This window comes from Carcharhinus amblyrhynchos, chromosome 6, assembly GCF_965287045.1.
Source record: "Carcharhinus amblyrhynchos chromosome 6, sCarAmb.v2.hapA, whole genome shotgun sequence".
Lineage (NCBI taxonomy): Eukaryota > Metazoa > Chordata > Chondrichthyes > Carcharhiniformes > Carcharhinidae > Carcharhinus > Carcharhinus amblyrhynchos.
In genome coordinates, this window is record NC_137329.1 from 49,237,413 (window position 1) to 49,257,930 (window position 20,518).

At 41.9% G+C, this 20,518-nt stretch overlaps 1 protein-coding gene across 1 annotated transcript in view; it reads left to right on the plus strand.

Annotated features, from left to right (window-relative positions):
* The window catches only part of ptpn5 (protein tyrosine phosphatase non-receptor type 5), a 124,006-nt gene that overhangs the window by 93,544 nt on the left and 9,944 nt on the right, over positions 1 to 20,518 (plus strand). Inside the window, exons 8-11 of the mRNA XM_080190431.1 lie at positions 302 to 381; positions 1,486 to 1,623; positions 17,856 to 17,966; positions 19,026 to 19,189. Coding sequence (XP_080046557.1) covers positions 302 to 381; positions 1,486 to 1,623; positions 17,856 to 17,966; positions 19,026 to 19,189 — 493 coding nt within the window. The remainder of the gene's footprint in view (positions 1 to 301; positions 382 to 1,485; positions 1,624 to 17,855; positions 17,967 to 19,025; positions 19,190 to 20,518) is intronic.

Below are 20,518 nucleotides of genomic sequence, written 5' to 3' on the forward strand. Positions count from 1 at the left end.
GGTTATGGGGAGAAAGCGGGAAAGTGCAACTGATCCATTTCAGATCAGCCAAGATCTTGTTGAATGGCGGGGCAGGCTCGATGGCCTACTCCTGCTCCTATTTCTTATGTTCTTATGTAATATCAGTAATAGATTCTGACCATGTTAGGAAATGTTATAAGCAGGAATTGTTCATAAAAACATAACTTGATTAAGAAGCAGCCCACAGTGCTGAGAAAGTCACTTGTTTGTAAATTGGAGTGATAATGCCAGATGATGTAAATATCTTTAGATCTTTTATATTTTGCAATTTTATTTTCAGATCCTCACAGCAGAGTGTGCCTTACCATTAACAAACCAGAGGATCCACTTAGTTCATACATTAATGCTAACTACATTAGGGTAAGTGCAAATTTTGAGCTTCAACTTCAAGGGGACAGCTAGGTCGATCTTAAAAATAAACATCTTAACAATTAAAATACAATTTCACCAATTAACATGTAACTATGTGGAATTCTGATTTATTCAGCAGGTTATTTCCTGCGTAAGTTATGGAGTTATTGGCCATTAAACTGGGAAAGGGCTATTTGCTGTGTAAATTATGAAGAATAAGTATGTTCCTCTGTGTAATTTTCAGAATTGCTATTTATGCAGCAGACTGTTAGATACTGTTTAATTTATAGGTGCTAATAATCTGATGCTGGGTGCCTTGTGTGGCCTACAAAGAGTCTAATAAGCCTAGCATGCCCCATGGCAGGCATCTAGCACCAAGATGACTAGAAGCAAGGTTTATTGGAACTTCAAAGATTAGGCCACACCAGTTTTCATGAGGAATGGGTACTGAAAAGGGATCCATCAATTAAAAGAGCCTAGTCCCTCAGCCAGGTGTCTCTCTCCAACTCTGTTACTATTCCAGCCTAGTCCCTGTCACCACACCCAGCCCCACCCCTATCCCTGCCAAAATACTCAAAAAATCACTTGGTGAGAACCTCCAATGGCTGTTAATGTTGAAAACCCAGCACTGATACTCCTTGTGCATTTTGAGTGATGTGTTTATGGCATGAGTTAATTGTGTAGATGAGCTGCCACTCATTATTAAGAAAGATCATATCAAATAATGCAGCTCTGTGCAGGGGCCCAGATATCAACCTTATCGAATTCTGATACATGCAGCAGGAGCATGTACAAGAGTTGACAGTGAGACATAAACAGTCCATTCAAATAAATTGTTTGCCTTTACATGGTGTGTACAGTTTTTATACAAGAACTGAACTCATCTTTTATTAATTGTGCAATGGATACCATGCCTCAATCTCTGCTTCCTTCAACTCAAAGATAGTTGAGTGCTGCTCAGGCAGCTATGTTTTATCACATCCCTCCTTGTGACAATGGGATTATCAACTGTGCTCCACTCTGTATCACGAAAGGAAGCCTAATGCAGGCTGTGTTGTGATGCTTCTGCTCCTTTAGCAACAGGATTGAATTGATAATATTGTGTATTTACAGGGCTATGGAGGGGAGGAAAAAGTGTACATTGCTACTCAGGGACCAACTGTGAACACAGTGTCGGATTTTTGGACAATGATTTGGCAAGAACGGTCAACCATCGTTGTCATGATCACAAACCTAGAGGAGAAGAATGAGGTACTGCTACAGCTGTCAACACTATGGACTCTTAAAGCATTTATTTTTGAATAGAGATGGGATTAGTTGAGACAATCAGCATGAATCTGAACATATTCTAGCCAAAATTCATTTTTTCCTTCTATTTTCAATCATTCTATTTTGGAGCTGCTGACTCTTACAGGGCTATCATTCTGCACTTTACCTATAAGTTTTATGCATTGTGTGTTTCAACAGTGAGTATCAGAAAGGATTTCAAATGCAACATCTGAAAATTGCAACATCTGAACTTATCCTCAACAAACCCCCAGATACATATTTTCAGCTCTTCCCCAGGATTAGTAACTCCAAACTAACTGCAGATTGATGCTTTCTCATTGTTATGCCTTGGTGCATTTGCTCATGAAGGAGTATCTTCTGTATTTAGTGTACAAGGCACAATTCCAATTTGTGGTGAGAATCGGTTTTGAAGTGTAGCTGTTGGCAGGGGTTGAGGCTGCTTCAGCCACTGCCAGTGGCACTCCATGGAATGCTGTTGATACAGGATGGCATCAGAGGAAACAAGCCTCAAATGTGCAAAATAGCAACAGTGGTAAAAACACATTTTAAAGCTATTAATAATCAAAATAAGATCCTGGCACGTAGCTGAGTCCAGGATTTCTACAGATGAAGGCTTTTTATTAAATGAGAAACCTTGAGCAAAATTTCACTACTGGCCTGTTTGTGAGAAGATTGAGTAATGAAGAAGCGTTTTATTAGAATCAATTAAAACAAGGCAACCCAATTGAAATAAAAACACCCCTTCCCCCCCATGCCGACTGCCTTCTGTGCTGGTCTAGCCCACTCATGGATATTGCCAGCCACCAACCCCCCCGCAATGTTGACAGCTCCCATCTGCAGAGTTCTCCCCTCCCCCCTGCCAATTGTCCCCATCTGAAGAGTTCTTCCTTCCTCCAGCTCAGGAGATTAAGTGAATGCAGAGGAATAAGTCCCATGGGAAAAACTACAACATTTAATCTTAGAACAAATTTTCACCCATTTGATCACAAAGTGTTTAGTCATGGAAACTTCAAAATGACTTAATCTGCTTAAGAGGAGGAGAATAAGGGATGCGTGGGATTAGAATATGGGTATTCTTTTTTCTCTGGCTTTCTATTTCCAATTCTGAAATGGACCTTCCTTCAGGTAATCTGTTTGTATGTCTTCACTTCAGATGTTTTCATTCAGGTCAGAAAGCCATGTCTTTAATTTTTTGAAGGGGTAACCAAGAAGGTAGATGGGGATAGCGCAATCGACTTTGTCTACATGAACTTTAGCAAGGCCTTTGACAAGGTACTGTATGGTAGTTTGTTGCATAAACCAATGCCTTCTAATTTTAGAATCCCCCACCTTTTGGAAAAAATGTTGACCATCTACCTTATCTATACCCCTCATTATTTTATAGACCTCTATAAAATCACCCTGAAGCCTCCTGTGCTCTAGGGAAAAAAGTCCCAGTCTGTGCAGCCAGATACAGGTTCATAGCTCCTTGAAAGTACAGTCACAGATGGACAATGTGGTGAAGAAGGCATTTGGCATGCTTAGTCTCATTGATCAGAATATCAAATACAGGAGTTGGGACATCATGTTGAAGTCATAGAAGACATTGCTATGGCCACACCTGGAATACTGCGTACAGTTCTGGTCACCCTATTATAGAAAGGATTTTATTAAACTAGAAAAAGTGAACAAAAGATTTACTAGGATGCTACCAGGACTTGATGGTTTGAGTTATAAGGAGAGGCTGGAGTCTAAAACTAAAAGGCATAGGTTTAAGGTGAGAGGGAAGAGATACAAAATGGTCCAGAGGGGCAATTTTTTCACACAGCGGGTGGTGAGTGTCTGGAATGAGCTGCCAGAGGTAGTGGTGGAGGCAGGTACAATTTTGTCTCTTAAAAAGCATTCAAACAGTTTCATGATAAAATAGGTATAGAGGGATATGGGCCAAAACCAGGCAATTGGAACTAGCTTAATGGTAAAAAAGGGCAGCATGGACAAGTTGGTCCAAAGGTCCTGTTTCCATACTGCAAACCTCTAGGACTCTAAAAGCTTCAGTGTTATAAAAAAAGACTAAGGTGAGTCATTTCTGAAAGCACCACTCTCGGGTTCAGAATCAGCACCATACCACTTTGCCACCAAGTCGTAAGAAAAAGTTGCAAAAACAAATTGGAAGGTCGTAAACCTCAGCCAAAGCCTGGAATCCGCTGGAAAAAAAGCCAAACATCTTCTGAGATCACAGGGACAGCTCAGAATAGTTGATTGACTAAATCACTATATAAAACTAAAGAAAAAGTAATCGGGACCAGCATCATCATGGGGGCCTGCCAAAACATGACAGGTGTGGGAAGACTCTTTTAAAAAGTAGTAAACATTAGCACCATCTTTGAAACCTAGACAGTTGTAAAGCTGTACTCCTCTGAACTTAACAGCACTTGTGGGCAACAAATCAACATTGCCAGACCAGTTTGGACCAATCCAAGGGTGAGGTCAAACACAAAGAGTGGGATTCTCCCAAAAAATTCTAAGTGTCGATTTTGTGTAAAAATTGGAGTGGGATTTTCAAAATGAATCTCCCACACTCTGTGCATTAGCGTGAATCTCATTAAAAATATGTGGGCAGGGCCCATTCCCACTGGAGAGGCTGGCAGCATAGCACTGAGCAGGCCACTGTGCATGCACTGACCTGTCATAGCGAAGATCGGTGCATGTACAGTAGTCCTGCACTGCCAGCCTCCCAATTGCTGGCCAGCACAGCAACCTCTTACTGCTGCCCTACTGATCCCTCCTCCCCATCACTCTGATCGCTGGCCCCCCAGAATGTCCGGACCAGCCTCGAAGCCCCCCCCCCCCCACCCAAGCCCGACAGAGCGAATCTCTCCTTCCCACACCTGGCCCAGCCTGGAGTGAGTGTCTCCTTCCCGCACCTAATCTGGCCTAGAACAAGTCTCTCCTTCCACTCACCTACCAACCTCCCCACAAGTTTCACCTTCCAAGCCAGTAATGAGTCTCTCCTTCCCTAACCCAATCAGCCATGGATCTCTCCCTCCCCACATGCAGTCTCTTTCTCTCCCCGATATCTCTGTTTTCTGTCAGTGTTGCTGTTCCTCCAATCAGATAATGTTTCTCTCCCACATGTTCTACTGATAAAGTCATGAGTGACTCTGTCAGCAGCAAATACAGGAGAGGAACAGCTTGCGATTCAAGGGACAGTTTCTGTAAGAATCTTCCATTCTACTTACCAGCATTTTGAAAACTACCTCTAGGAGCCACATTGGGGGGACGAGCATATGGCCCATGGACTGAACGCTGGACAAGCCTGGGCTAGATAGACCATGGTGGATAAAATATGATGTGGACAACTGTGAAGTTATTCACTTTGGTAGATAAACAATAAGGCAGAGTATTTCTTAAATGGTGAGAGGTTGGGAAGTACATGGGTGTTCAAAGTGACCTGGGTGTCCTTGTTCAGGAGTTGCTATCAGCTAGCATGCAGGTGCAACCAGCAATTAGGAAGGCAAATGGCATGATGGCCTTCACCTCAAGTGAGTACAGGACAGGACATCTTGCCACAGTTATATATAGCCTTCGTGAGACCTCACTTGGAATATTGTGCAGTTTTGGTCTTCTTATATACATGTCACATAAAAATTGCAACAGAAGTTCACCAGATTAATTCCTGGGATAGCAGGATTGTCTTATCAGGATAGAGAAGTCTGGATTTATATTCCAATTTCTAAGAATGAGGAATGATCTCATTAAAAGTTCCAAAATTCTTGCATGGCATAACAGGGTGGATGTAGATAAGATGACTCTCCCGGCTGGAGAGTCTAAAAGCAGGGGATGTAATCTCAGGATGAGGACTAGACCATTTAGGACTGAGCTGAGAACATAAGAACATAAGAAATAGGCGCAGGAGTAGGCCATCTAGCCCTTTGAGCCTGCCCCGCCATTCAATAAGATCATGGCTGATATGTTGTGGCTCAGTTCCACATTCCCGCCCTCTCCCCATAACCCTTAATCCCCTCTCTTATCAAAAACCCATCAACCCGCGTCTTAAAAATATTTAGCGAGGTAGCCTCCACCACTTCAACGGGCAGAGAATTCCAGAGATTCACCACCCTTTGAGTGAAGAAGTTATTCCTCAACTCCGTTCTAAACCGCGCCCCCTTTATCTTGAGGCTGTGCCCCCTAGTCCTACTGTCCTTTCTACGTGGGAAGAGTCTCTCCACCTCTATCCTATCCATCCCATTCGTCATCATATATGTCTCAATGAGATCTCCCCTCATTCTTCTAAACTCTAACGAGTACAAGCCTAGTTTATTCAGCCTCTCCTCATAGTTCAACCCCCTCAACTCCGGCATCAGCCTAGTAAACCTCCTCTGCACTCCCTCCAAGGCCAAAATATCCTTGAGTAAGTACGGCGCCCAAAACTGCACACAGTACTCCAGCTGCGGCCTCACCAATGCCCTATACAGCTGCAGCAAGACCTCCCTACTTTTATATTCAATCCCCCTCGCTATGAAGGCCAGCATCCCATTCGCCTTCCTGACCACCTGCTGCACCTGCAAGCTGGGTTTTTGTGACTCATGCACAAGGACCCCGAGGTCCCTCTGCACCGTTGCCTGCTGCAGTTTTTCGCCACGTAAGTAATAATCCTTCCTACCATTATTCCTACCAAAGTGGACCACCTCGCACTTGCGAGAAGAAATTTCTTCACTCAGAAGCTGGTGAATTTTTGGAATTCATCTATCCCAAAGGGCTGTGGAAGCTCAATCATTGAAAATATGAATTAGGAGCAGGAGTAGACTGCTTAGTTCTACAGTCTGCTCATCCTAAACAGTAAAATCATGACTGATCTGATTATAACCTCAACACCTCATTCCTCTTACCCTAGTAAAGTTTTCACTCCCTTATTAATTAAGACACTATCTAGTTCTGCATTCAAACATTCACAGATGCTGCTTCCACCTCCTTTTGAAGAAGATATTTCCAAAGATTTACAACCTCTTTAAAGAAAACATTTTTGTCGTCTCCAGCTTAAATGAGCGATCCCTTATTTTTAAATAGTGATCCCAGTTCTAAAAGAGAAAATATCTCGTCCACATCCATCCTGTCAAGATCACTCAGGGTCTCAAAGGTTTCAATCAAATTGTCTCTTAATCTTCTAAACTTCAGTGAATGCAAGCCTACCTTGTCCAATCTTTTCTCCTAAATAACCCGCCTATTCCAAGTATTAGTCCAGTAAACCTTCTCTGATTCTAATGTATTTACATCTTTCCTTAAGTGAGGAGATCAATATTATACACAGTACTTCAAATGTGGTCTCACCAATACCTTGTACAACTGATGCATAACCTCCCTACTTTTATAAATGTTTATTTGCCTCACAATAAACAATAGCATTCTATAAACATCTTTCCTAACTACTTGCTGGTACCTAAGTGCCTGCATACTGGTCTAATATTTGCAACACACAGGTGTCAGGCAATGACTGTCTCCAACAAGAGAGAATCTAACCATTGCCCTTTGACATTCAATGGCATTACAATTGCTGAATGCCTCACAATCAACAGCCTTGGAGTTACCAGTGACCAGAAATTGAATTGGGCTAGCCAAGAGCAGGTCAGAGGTTAGGAAACCTACACTCACGTCCTGGGTCCCCAAAACCTGCAAACCTCAAAGGCAGAAGCCAGGAATATGATGGAAACGTCCCCACTTGCCTGGATGAGTGCAGCTCCAACTACACTGAAGAAGTAGTTGGAGCTACTCCAACTACTTGCACAAAGCAGTCCACTTGATTGGTAGCTCTTACACAAATATTCACTCCCTCCATGACAGACGAACAGTGGCAGTAATGTGTACCATCTACAAGATGCACTGTAAGAACTTACCAAGGCTCCTTAGGCAATGTCTTCCAAACCCACCACCAGCACCATCTAGAAAGACAAGGGCAGCAGACACCTGGGAACACCCCTACTTGGAAGATCTCCTCCAAGTGACTCATCATCCTGACTTGAAAATATATTGCTGTTCCTTCACTGTTGCTGGGTTAATATCCTGGAACTCCCTCCCGAACAGCACAGTGGGTGTATCTACACCTTAGAGATTCCTGAAGGTAACTCACCACCATCTCTCATAGGCAACAAGGGATAGGCAATAAATGCTGGCCAAGCCAGTGATGCCGACATCCCATAAAAGAATTTTAAAAAGTTAACATTTTCTCTATTGCAGATGTTAGGCTAACTGGTCTATAGTTTCCCACTTTCTGTTTCCCTCCCTTTTTGAATAAAAGTGTTACATTTGCCATTTTCCAATCTAATGGATCATTCCAAAAATCTAAGGTATTTTGGAAAATTAAAATCAATACATCAACTATTTCTTCTCTTAAGGCCCTAGGATGAGGCCCATCTAGGCCCATGGATCTGTTAGCCCATCGCCCCAAGAATTTGCTCATGACTACTTCCTTGGTGATGATAATTTTTCTAAGTCCCTGCCTCCCTTCCATTTCCTGATATATTGCTATTTTTGGGATGTTACTTGTATCTTTTACAGTGAAGACCAATGCAAAATACCTGTTCAATTCACCTGCCATCTCCCTAATTTCCATTATTAGTTCCTCAGATGCATTTGCTATAGGATCAACACTCATTTAACTCTTATTTAAATATCTGAAGAAACTCTTACCATCTGTCTTTATATTTCTAGCTACCTTTCTCTCATACTATATATTTTCACTGCTTATTAATCTTTTAGTAATTTTCTGTCCAATCTTCTGACCTACTTTGTGCAATTATATGTTTTTTCTTAAAGTTTGATACTATTTTTAATTTATAGTTAATCGTGGATGGTGGGTTCACCCCCTTGGAATTTTATTTTTCATCTTGGTCTGAAGTGGCATTCTCCCTTATTTTGAAATTGTGCCCCTGGTTCCAGGCTCCCTAACCAAGAAACATCTTATTTGCATCAATCCTTTCTAATCCTTTAAGTATTTTGCAGGTGCAATCACCTCCTATTCTTGGAAACTCTAGAGAATCCAGGGCCAGTTTGCCTAATTTTTCTTCGTAAGACAGTGTCGTCATCCCTGGAATAAGTCTGATGAATCTTCACTACACTCCCCCTATGGCAGTAATATCCTTACTGAGGTAAGGAGACCAAAACTGCACACAGTACTTCAGGCACAGTTTAACCAAGCTCCTATACAATTGAAGCAAGACGTCATTCCTCTTATACTCAAATCCTTTTGCGATAAAGGCTAACATTCCATTAGCCTTCCTAATAGTTTGTTAAACCTGCATGTTAGCCTTCAGTGACTTGCAGCCAAGAACACCTAAGTCACTTTGTATAGATACACTTTCTAATTTCTTACCATTTACCATTCATACCCTTATAATTGCCAATATTTAAGTTTAAAATACTAGTCTTAGACCCAGTCTTTCTGGCACAGTCTCAAAATAAGGGGAGGGTAGTTTAGAACAGAGTTGAGGAGGAACTTCTTCACTCAAAGGGTGGTGAATCTCTGGAATTCTCTACCCATTGAAGTGGTGGAGGCTACCTCGTTGAATATATTTAAGTCACGGGTAGATAGATTTCTGATAGACAAGAGAATTAAGGGTTATGGGGAGAAAGCGGGAAAGTGGAACTGATCCACTTCAGATCAGCCATGATCTTTCTGAATGGCGGGGCAGGCTTGAAGGGCTAGATGGCCTACTCCTGCTCCTACTCCTTATGTTCTTATTCAAACTAAGTGTAAAATTCAAATACATTATGATTGCTGCTACTTAGAAGTGCATTAACTAGGAAGTTGTCAATTAATCCTTTGTCATTGCTAGGTCTCTAGTTGGCTCCAGAACATTGTGTTGTAAGAAATTATCCCGAAAATATTCTATGATTTCCTCATCTAAACTACCTTTGCCCATCTGATTCTTTCAGATTAAAATTAAAACTTTCATCACCATCAGACCTTACTTTTATTGAGGATGCTTAAGACAGAAATTGATAGATTTCTGGAGACCAATGGCACTCAGATCCTGCACGGATCAGCTAGTGGGGCTATTTGCAGACATCTTCAACCTCTCTTTACATGATTACCATTGTACCTTTCTGAATACTTTTCTTGATCTCTTCCTTTATATTCTGTCCTGCCATGCAGTAGCAATTAGGGGACCTGTACACCACTCCCACAAGTGACATCTTGCCTCTATCATTTTGATTTAATTTGATTTATTATTGTCACATATATTAACATACAGTGAAAAGTATTGTTTCTTGTGCGCTATACAGACAAAACATACCATTCATAGAGAAGGAAATGAGAGAGTGCAGAATTTAATATTACAGTCATAGCTAGGGTATAGAGAAAGATAAACTTAATGCAAGTTAAGTCCATTCAATAGTCTGACAGCAGCAGGGAAGAAGCTGTTCTTGAATTGGTTGATACGTGTCCTCAGACTTTTGTATCTTTTTCCTGAAGGAGGAAGGTGGAAGAGTGAATGTCTGGGATCCTTAATTATGCTGGCTGCTTTGCATAGGCATCAGGAAGTGTAGCCAGAGTCAATGGATGGGAGACTGGTTTACGTGATGGATTGGGCTACATTCATGACCTTTGTAGTTCCTTGCAGTCTTGGGCACAGCAGGAGCCATACCAAGCTGTGATACAACCAGAAAGAATGCTTTCTAAGGTGCATCTGTAAAAGTTGGTGAAAGTTGTAGCTGACATGCCAAATCTCCTTCATCTTCTGAGAAAGTAGAGGTGTTGTTGGGCTTTCTTAACTATAGTGTCAACATGGGGGACCAGGACAGGTTGGTGGTGATCTGGACACCTAAAAACTTGAAGCTCTCGAAACTTTCTACATCATCCCCATTGATGTAAACAGGAGCATGTTCTTCTTGTGAGAAACGCAGCTCACAGTCAAACAATTTAGTCAAGTCAAGTTCCGAAGGAGCAAGATATTTTACTTAACGTTCTTGCAAGACCGGGTGTCCAAAAGATAGGCACACCTTACATCGAGTTTAAGCAGGCTTTTTATACTATTTCTACAGGCATGTTAATCAATTACACAATACATTGTTCTCCCCTAATTGGTGGTCCCTATCCCATTTATGAGTTGTCATTCCCCTATTGGCTCAAGGTGCCCCTAGCCACAGGTTGTGCTGTATGTTGGTTCATGTCCCAAGCCCCTCTGCTCTCCTCTAACCATATTTTCCTGTTATTGCAAGACTGCATATTGTAGGGTTGTTTCAATATCCTTACTTGATTAGTTCTCATGAGATTCATCTGTCTTATCAATGTTCCCTGGAGAACTGTTAACAAGTCCAGTTCAGACCGACTGTATCCAGTCTTCGGCTAACTTAATCGCTGATGTCCCTACTATCTCAGTGTCCTCTATCCCCCTGTAGTTAGAAAATATACTCAGTTGCAGAAACAACACATCTTGCTTACCATTTGTTTCACAATCTGGACATTTTACATTCCTACAAGATGTGACGTACATGTCTTACTTCACACTGCACATCTGGTGTTATCCCTACACAATAGGCAGTTTCTTCACTGTCTTTGACTATAGTTCTGTCTAGCCTCAGCAACTTTCATACCCTGTATTAGTGATTAAAACCACAGTTGTTCCCATAATGTGGGTTGGCAATATGCCGAATCGTAGGTTTCTGTCCTGCTTCGTTTGTTCTCATGAGATAACATTCATTCCCCCACATCCTTGCCCCATCCTCTGTTGTTTAAACTATGTCTGTTTGCTGTTGTATAGTTACAAGATCCTAGTTCTATTTCTTCAGCCATAATTTTATGTTTACCACATTTTATATTCATCTCTAACATTCTTTACGCAATTTTTCATTGCAGCACAAATTGCTTCTACAGCCTTGTTTGCTTAGTTTTAAGTTACCATCTCTAACGTGCTAAACAATTATTAATTAACAGAGCCACCTCTCCACCGTTTCCTAACTTCCTTTCCTTCCTAACGTCACATATCATTCAATATTCAAGTTCCAATCTCTGTCATCCTGCGGGCATGTCTCTGTAATCACCATCAGATCATATTTATTGAGGATGCTTAAGACAGAAATTGATAGATTTCTGGAGACCAATGACACTCAGGTCCTGCACAGATCAGCTAGTGGGGCTACTCGCAGACATCTTCAACCTCTCTTTACAACAATCTGATGTCCCTATCTGCTTCAAGAAGACGATCATCATCCCGGTACCTAAGAAAAACCAAGCAGCGTGCCTTAATGTCTATCGTCCGGTGGCTCTAACATCCATCAAATAAAATGCTTTGAAAGGTTAGTCGTGGCACAAAACAATTCCAATCTCCCAGGTTGCCTGGATCCACTACAGTTCGCCTACTGGCGCAGCACGTCCACTGCAGACGCCATCTCCCTCGCCTGCACTCAACCTTGGAACACCTAAATAACAAAGGTACCTATGTCAGACTCCTATTTATTGACTACAGCTCAGCCTTCAACACCATTACACCTATGAAACTCATCTCCAAACTCAGTGGCCAGGGCATCGACTCCTCCCTCTGCAACTGGATCCTGAACTTCCTAACCCACAGACCACAATCAGTAAGGATAAGCAACAACACCTCCTCCACAAATTATCCTCAACATCAGTGTCCCATAACGCTGTGTCCTCAGCCCCCTACTATACTCCTTATACACTATAAGTGTGTGGCCAAATTCTGCTCCAACTCGATTTTCAAGTTTGTTGATGATACCACCATAATGGGTTGGATCTCAAACAATGACAAGACGGAGTACACAAATGAAATAGAGAATCTGGTGAACTGGTGCAACGACAATAAACTCTCCCTCAAAGTCAACAAAATGAAGGATATTGTCATCGATTTCAGGAAGTGTAGTGGAGTATATCCCCCTGTCTACATTAAGGGGGACGAAGTAGAAATGGTCGAGAGCTTCAAGTTTTTAGATGTCCAAATCTCCAACAACCTGTCCTAGTCCATCCATGTCAAAGTTATAGTTAAGAAAACCCACGAATGCCTCTATTTTCTCAGAAGTCTGAGGAAATTTGGCATGTCAGCTCTGATTCTCACCAACTTTTGCAGATGCATCATAGAAAGCATTCTTTCTGGTTGTATCACAGTTTGGTATGGTTCCTGATCTGTCCAAGACTGCAAGACACTACAAAAGGTCGTGAATGTAGTCTAATCTATCATGCAAAGGTGCCTTCCATTCATTGACTCTGTCTAAACTTCCCGCTGTCTCGGAAAAGTGGCCAGCATAATCAAGGACTCCATGCACACTAGACATACATTATTCCACCTTCTTCCTTTGGGAAAAACATACAAAAGCCTGAGGTCACATACCAACCGACTCAAGAACAGCTTCTTCCCTGCTGCCATCAGACTTCTGAATGGACCAACCTCACACTAATTGATTTTTCTCTACACCCTAGCTATGACTGTGACAGTATATTCTGCACTCTCTCCTTTCCCTCTCTATGAACAGTATGCTTTGTCTGTATAGCATGCAAGAAACAATACTTTTCACTGTATGCTAATATGTGTGACAATAATAAATCAAATCAAATCCAAATCAACGGAAATGGAAGTAATGTGGGAAAATGGCAGTGAAATAGATGATCTGCCAGGATCAAATTGAATGTCAGAGTAGCCTTAATGGGTCAAATGTTCCGCTGTTCCAAACAACAGCAGACATACTATCCTGGGTTACAGTGGACCTTCTGATCACGTCAACCTGATTGAGGAGCTGTAATCATACTCTCACTCAGTGAGGAGACAATTCTCATAACTGGGAAACTTCAGCAAATCCGCCTGGAGCAAATGTGAGATGAGGAGTGCGTCCATTATGCGGTTAATATTAGCAGAAGTGGCCATAGGTCAGGTAGCAGTGGTCATGAAAATTTACTTTGAAGAGCAGATGCACAACAGCAGATGCACTTTTCTGTGGTAGATGATCGGCTAGTATACAATGAGCAGTTGGTCATTCCAATCTCCCTTTGGCTGGAGATTCTTCAAAAAACTCACCAAGGCCACCTGGGCATTGAAACATACAGAGGGCATATGAATAGGAGGAACCTCCTCTGCATGCCTTGAAGTGAACCTCCTGCTATATATTTGCATGGTTTAAAAGAAGATAGTAACTAAGTGCAAGAAACACAGACTACAATTCAAAGTCTGAATCAACAAAGGTCACTCAAATCATCAGAGTCTATCATTCATCAGAATGTGACCAGAACAAGATCTGGAAGAATTGCCATACCTCCAAACTATCTGAATTTATAAATTTAGAGACTTGAAGTAGGGGTGGTGAGTGCATGCAGAAACAGTAGGACATAAATTTAAATACGTTAGGTCGTCTTGGAGGAGGAGTGTAGTATAAAGGTATCTGCCACATCAAGGGTTAATGTGGAACAATACCACCTACAATGTGTTGTAAAGAGACACATGACAAGAAACTAGAATCAGTTGTAGACTGGACAGATTTGTGTAGAAATAAGCACCAAGTTAGCTCACAGCTTAGGCTATACACTGTGTATATGGATAGTGCTATGTGTTATCAATAAACACTAAAGGGGTGATTCCCCCAAAAAATTTCTAAATGTCAAATTCGTGTGAAAACGAGTAAATCATACTTTTTTTTGAGTGGGAATTTCAAAATGAATCTCCTAGACTGTGCACTGCAGAGTGCATTAGTACGATTCATGTTAAAAAGCTGGGCGCAGGACCTATTCCCACCAAAGAGGCTGGTAGCAAAGCGCTAAGCGGACCAATGCGCATGTGCCCATCTCCAGTGCCAAGATTGGTGCATGCACAGTGGCCCCTGTCTGCCGGCCTCTTGACATCCGGCCAGTTCAATCACTGGCCAGCCTCATGATCCCCGCAACACCTGTGTTACACCAACCCCCCTTCCCCCCTCATGGCCCGATTGCTGGCCCCCAGCCATGACCAGCCCCCCATTCCCCAAAAGGTTCCACCCGCCCCTGCCCACAGTGCCAACTCCCCCCTCCCCCCCCACCACTGCAGTACCAACCCACCTCCCCATCCCACCCACCCTGAACCCCCTAGCAGGTTGCCCCCCCCCCTCCACTCCGATAGCTGGCCCCGATCTTTGGCCTCTGCCTCCCCCCTCCTCAATCCCGATACAGACTGGCAGCAGGTCCCCCCACCCCAATAGATCACTCCGCTCCCATCAAGTCCTGCCTCCATATACCCCACCCCTTGGCACTGCCCCATACCCACTGAAGTGAAATACTCCTGGTGGGGTGGGAGAGGCTAGTGGGCCCGGAGACTTCTGTCCTTCTGCATTTCTAATGCAGTTCCATGCTTATTTCTGGTGCAGAGCTGATGGCACTGGAAATCCAGCGCTGGGAGAGGCACTCGGACCTGGATGCCCATTGTGGATCGCGTTAATTCAGTCCCACTGAAATCTCCTGGTCCACAGCTCGAATGTTTTAGCGCAACAGGATGGGAAAATCGCCCATTAAATATTCAGTCATATAAGCTCAGAATCTCTGTCTGAAATCTACTGAACATACAACAGAACAAAAAGAGGATAGGCTTATCTGTGGTATTTTGTTGATGATTCAGTGGCCTGCTGGAATTACCTGTTTACACGCAGATGTAATGAAAGAAAATTCCCCAATTTTCTCCTCACTCTCTGGAAACACTGATTATAGCAGAAATAGTGCTATATTTATGCTATCATATGACAGAACAATATGAGTGGGCATTTTTCAAGTGTGAGCTTAAACAGTGAATATTGCAGCAAAATTCCATGGAGATGGGATCATAGCTGAGTTCAAACCTGTATTTACCTAATGTCCAAACAAGTATCTTTTCTTGCAAGAGTCACCAGTTAACAATTAGCAGGGTAGAAAGCCTGGTTGGTTTTCACACCATTCAACATTCTCTGCTACCTCAATCTCTTACTGAGAATTGATACAATCCTAAATGTCTCCTAATACCAGGGTTCAGGGTAAACACATTCCTCTTAGAGTGAAGGGCAAGGGTGGTAGAAGTCAGGAACCCTGGATGACTCAGGGAAGCCCTGGTCAAGAAGAAGAAAGAGGCACATGACATGCATAGGCAGCTGGGATCAAGTGAATCTCTTGAAGAGTATAGACGTTGTAGGAGTAGAGTTAAGAGAGAAATTAGGATGGCAAAAAGGGAACACAAAATTGTTTTGGCAGAAAAGGCAAAGGAGAATTCAAAGAGCTTCAACAAATACATAAAAGACAAAAGATTAACAAGGGAGAGAGTAGGGCCTCTTAAGGATCAACAAGGTCATCAATGTGCAGATGGGTGGGATCCACAAGAGAGGGGGAGGTTCCTAAATGAATATTTCTCATCGGTATTTACTGTTGAGGAAAGCATGAATGATGGAGAACTTGGGGAAATAAATAGTGATGACTTGAGGAGATTACATATCAGAGAGAAGGAGGTGCTGGAAGTCTCAACGTGCATTAAGGTACATAAATCTCCGGGACCTGATGAAGTATATCCCAGGATTTTATGGGAGGCTAAGGAGGAAATTGCAGGTCCCCTAATCGAGATATTTGAATCACCGTTAGCCATGGGTGAGGTGCCTGAAGATTGGACAGTGGCAAATGTTGTGCCTTTGTTTAAAAAGGGCTGCAGGAAAAAGCCTGGGAACTACAGGCCAGTGAGCCTCACATCTAAGGTGGGTAAATTGTTGGATGATATTTTGAGAGACAGGGTCTACAGGCATTTAGAGATGCAAGGACGGATTAGGGACAATCAGCATGGCTCTGTGAGTGGAAAATCAAGTCTCACAAATTTAACTGAGTTTTGTGAAGGGATAACCAAGAAGGTAGATGAGGGCAGTACAGTTGATGTTGTCTACATGAACTTTAGCAAGGCCTTTGACAAGGTACCACATGGTAGGTTGTTGCATGAAGTTAAATCTCACGGGATCCAGGGTGAGGTATCTAAATAGATACAAAATTGGCTTCTTGACAGAAGCCAAAGGGTGGTTGTAGAGAGTTGTTTTCCAAATTGGAGGCCTGTGACCAGCGGTGTGCCTCAGAGATCAGTGCTGGGCCCACTGTTATTTGTTATTTATATTAATGATTTGGATGAGAATATAGGGGACATGGTTATAAGTTGTGCAGATGACACCAATATTGGTGGCATAGGGAACAGTGAAGAAAGTTATCTTTGATTGCAACGGGACCTTGATCAACTGGGCCAGTGGGCAGACAAATAGCAGATGGAGTTTAATTTATACGAATGCGTGGGGATGCATTTTGGTAGATTGAACTAGGGCAGGAACTACTCAGTTAATGATAGGGCACTGGAGAGAGTTACAGAATAAAAAGATTTAGGGGTACATGTTCATAGCTCCTTGAAAGTGGTGCCGCAGGTGGACAGAGTGGTGGAGAAGGCATTCAGCATGCTTGGTTTCATTGGTCAGAACACTGAATACAGGAGTTGGAACATCTTGTTGAAGTTGTACAAGACATTGGTAAGGCCACACTGAAATACTGTGTGCAATTCTGGTCCCCTATTATAGAAAGGATATTATTAAATTAGAAAGAGTGCAGAAAAGATTTACTAGGATGCTACCAGGATTGAGTTATAAGGAGAGGCTGAATTGACTGGGACTTTTTTCTCTGGAGCATAGGAGGTTGAGGAATGACCTTATAGAGGTCTATAAAACAATGAGGGATACAGATCAGCTAGATAGTCAATATCTTTTCCCAAAGATAGGGGAGTCTAAAACTAAAGGGCACAGGTTTAAGGTGACAGGGGAGAGATACAAAAGTGTTCAGAGGGGCAATTTTTTCACACAGATGGTGATGAGTGTCTGGAACAAGCTGCCAGAGGTAGTAGTAGAGGCGACACAATTTTGTCTTTTAAAAAGCATTTAGATAGTTACATGGGTACGATGGGTATAGAGGGATATAGGCCAAATGCGGGCAATTGGAATTAGCTGAGGGGTTTAAAAAAAAGGCGGCATGAACAAGTTGGCTGAATGGCCTGTTTCCCTGCTGTAAACCTCTATGACTGTAATTGCAAATTAAGCCATGCAAGAGGTGACTTACATAGATCCTCCCAATCACTCAACCTGGATTAGAAATATCCTATTGTGGGAAAAACATATATATGACAAATATGTTCAAATCATTGTTCTCAACTTTTCACAGCCTCCTGGCTCAACTGCTCTTTTTAGAACTCATTCCCATTTCCTTGTTTCAGAAATGTACAGTATATTGGCCTGAGGATAAAGCCAATTACCAAGGAATCGAAGTGATTGTAAACAATGTTCTACATGCAGATGACTACAGTTTGAGAAACATTACCCTGAAGGTGAAACATATTAATCTCTGGTTTCATTATTGGACCACCAGTTTTGGTAAAAAAAAATTTTTAGCTGCTACCAAATCTCCTTGGTTGCTGAAATAACAACTGTTTCCTATCTATATCTATTCATTGTTTGGTACCTACCATCATATCATGCAATAACGATGATTATGGATATCAATTATCTAAGAAGTTAAGTAATGAAGAAAGATTAACAAACAAATGTACATATATTCCAAAGGGTATTTGATAAAATGCCACAAGACAGGTTTGTCAGCAAAGTTAAAGTCCATGGAATAGAAGGGACAGTGGCATTATTAATACGAAGTTGCCTTAGTGACAGGAAACAGAGTAGTAGTGAATAGTTGTTTATGGATTCAGCACAGTATATAGCGGGGTTCCCCAGATTCGGTATGAAGACCTATGGATCATAAATATAGATTGAGTATAAGGCACAACTTCACAATTTACAGTTGAAACAAAACTTACTAATATTGTGATCTGTGAAGAGGATAAATATGGACTTCTAGAAAACAGAAATAGAAGGACACAGTGCAGATGAAATTTAACATGGCAGGAAGATAATTAAATATATTCTGATTTTTCAAAAATTGCATGGAAAACACAGACCTCACCAACATGCTAGGTAGGTGAGTGAGGTCATGAGTAGAAGATCAGTGCTGGCTCCGGACAGTACTGTAGGATCTTACCAAGCCTCTGACAGCTTTGTGAATGTTAGTATTGCTTGGTAGAGCATGGCACAATGCAGGCATTGGTAGTCTCAGCTGGGAACAAGAAAGAAGTTGTCAACACAATGGAAGCATAACACCAGAGCACCATATAGGAACTGACACAAGTGAATAAAGCAGGTATTGCAAGAGGCCTTGAAACTCAGGTCTCTGCCACATGCTCAGCAACAATCTGAGGGCCACACAAGAACTACCGTCAGGTAGGAATAAGGGGAATTTGCAGGAGGAAGATCGCTTATACATTCATGTCCTAAGCTGTGTGGGTTCATTAACCCAACTGCACATCAAGTTTCAATCCATATGTTTCTGGTTTTAGGATGGCTCTGAGGAACGACATTTAAAGCACTACTGGTACACATCATGGCCTGATCAAAAGACACCAGATAATGCTCGCCCACTTTTACAGTTGGTCCAGGAGGTGGAAGATGCCAGACAGCAAGCTAAGAAGGATAACAGTGGACCAGTGATAGTCCACTGCAGGTACAACAAAGACAATTTTGTATAACAATTTCAGGACTCAAAACTCATTATACAGTTTACAATTTGTAACACTATCAAGGGTGTTGCACAGCATTAGGATCTTTGTAGACAGGGAATTAAAGCACCCTTTAACACGTGTTCAGGAAAACATCAAAATGACTGCGTTTATTATCGCAACATATGTTCCATGTAAGTGAGCCACTTCAAAATCATACATAAATAAAACAAACAAAAAAACCTAGCTCTTTGTTGTGTGTGTTGTGAAATTGAGTTTGTAAAGATGTAAAGAATGTTTGTAAGGATGTAAAAGAATTGTAAAAACCACTCTGCTAGAGTGGAAAAGAGTTTGTGATCCCTTTAAAAGCTGACTTGGTGCTCAATGCTGAGGTGTTTAAAATGCAGAGGCATACAGGGTATGAAGATTGCAACATTTGTTGCAGAGACCAAAACATCAGGGCTGCCTTGGTAACAAATAGGGAATAGACTGGTCATCCGGAGTATAAACAGGAACTCAGTTGCCTGAATGGAGTTCAGCTGAGTTTAACTGAGAGCCAGCCAGAACAAAAGGCCATCTCCAGAGCGGTTCTCCACCGTGCCAGCCAAAGAACTATCTCTGAAGAGAATTTTCCATCTATCTAACAACAGAATATCAAGTCAGACAGATAAATCATCAGAAAAATCTCCAGGACTTCCAAAAGCCATCAGACCTGGTTGTATATATATTTTTTGAGAGTGACTAAAATTCTGCTTTACTGTTTTGATACTGAAGAGTCCTTGTATTTCTCTGAGCAGCATTTCAGTCAAACCCTCCTTTAAATAACATGTTACATTTTTAGTTAAAGTTCTGGTTGGTTAAATAAAATAACTTGTTAATTATTCACTTAAAGCGGGTGTCCAGGTCTATATTAATGAACCTCTAAACGTTAATGTAGAACTGTTAACACCTTCCAAACATTTCTATCAGATTATATGAGGTAAAGAGGATTAACCTCTGCGTCATAACAAGTGCTATCTTCACATTGATTATCTTCTCTACATATTTGACTGGACAACTAAGCAATTTACTGGTGCGATCAAACCAAAACAGACAAAAAGTCTCTTGGTTAGTGTTCTCAAAGTTAAGGTCCTACCAAGGTTGGATTCGCAACCAGTCCCAGTTCCTATTCTAATTTGAAGTCACATACCAAAGTTCAAAGCCAGGTAATCAAATACAATTGCTCACAAGGTAAGCAAACACATTGGGTGGGATTTTCTGGCTGCGCTCACGCCAAGGCTGTAAAATCCCACCACAGCTCAACAGGCCTTTGCATGGTATACGTTTCGCCCACT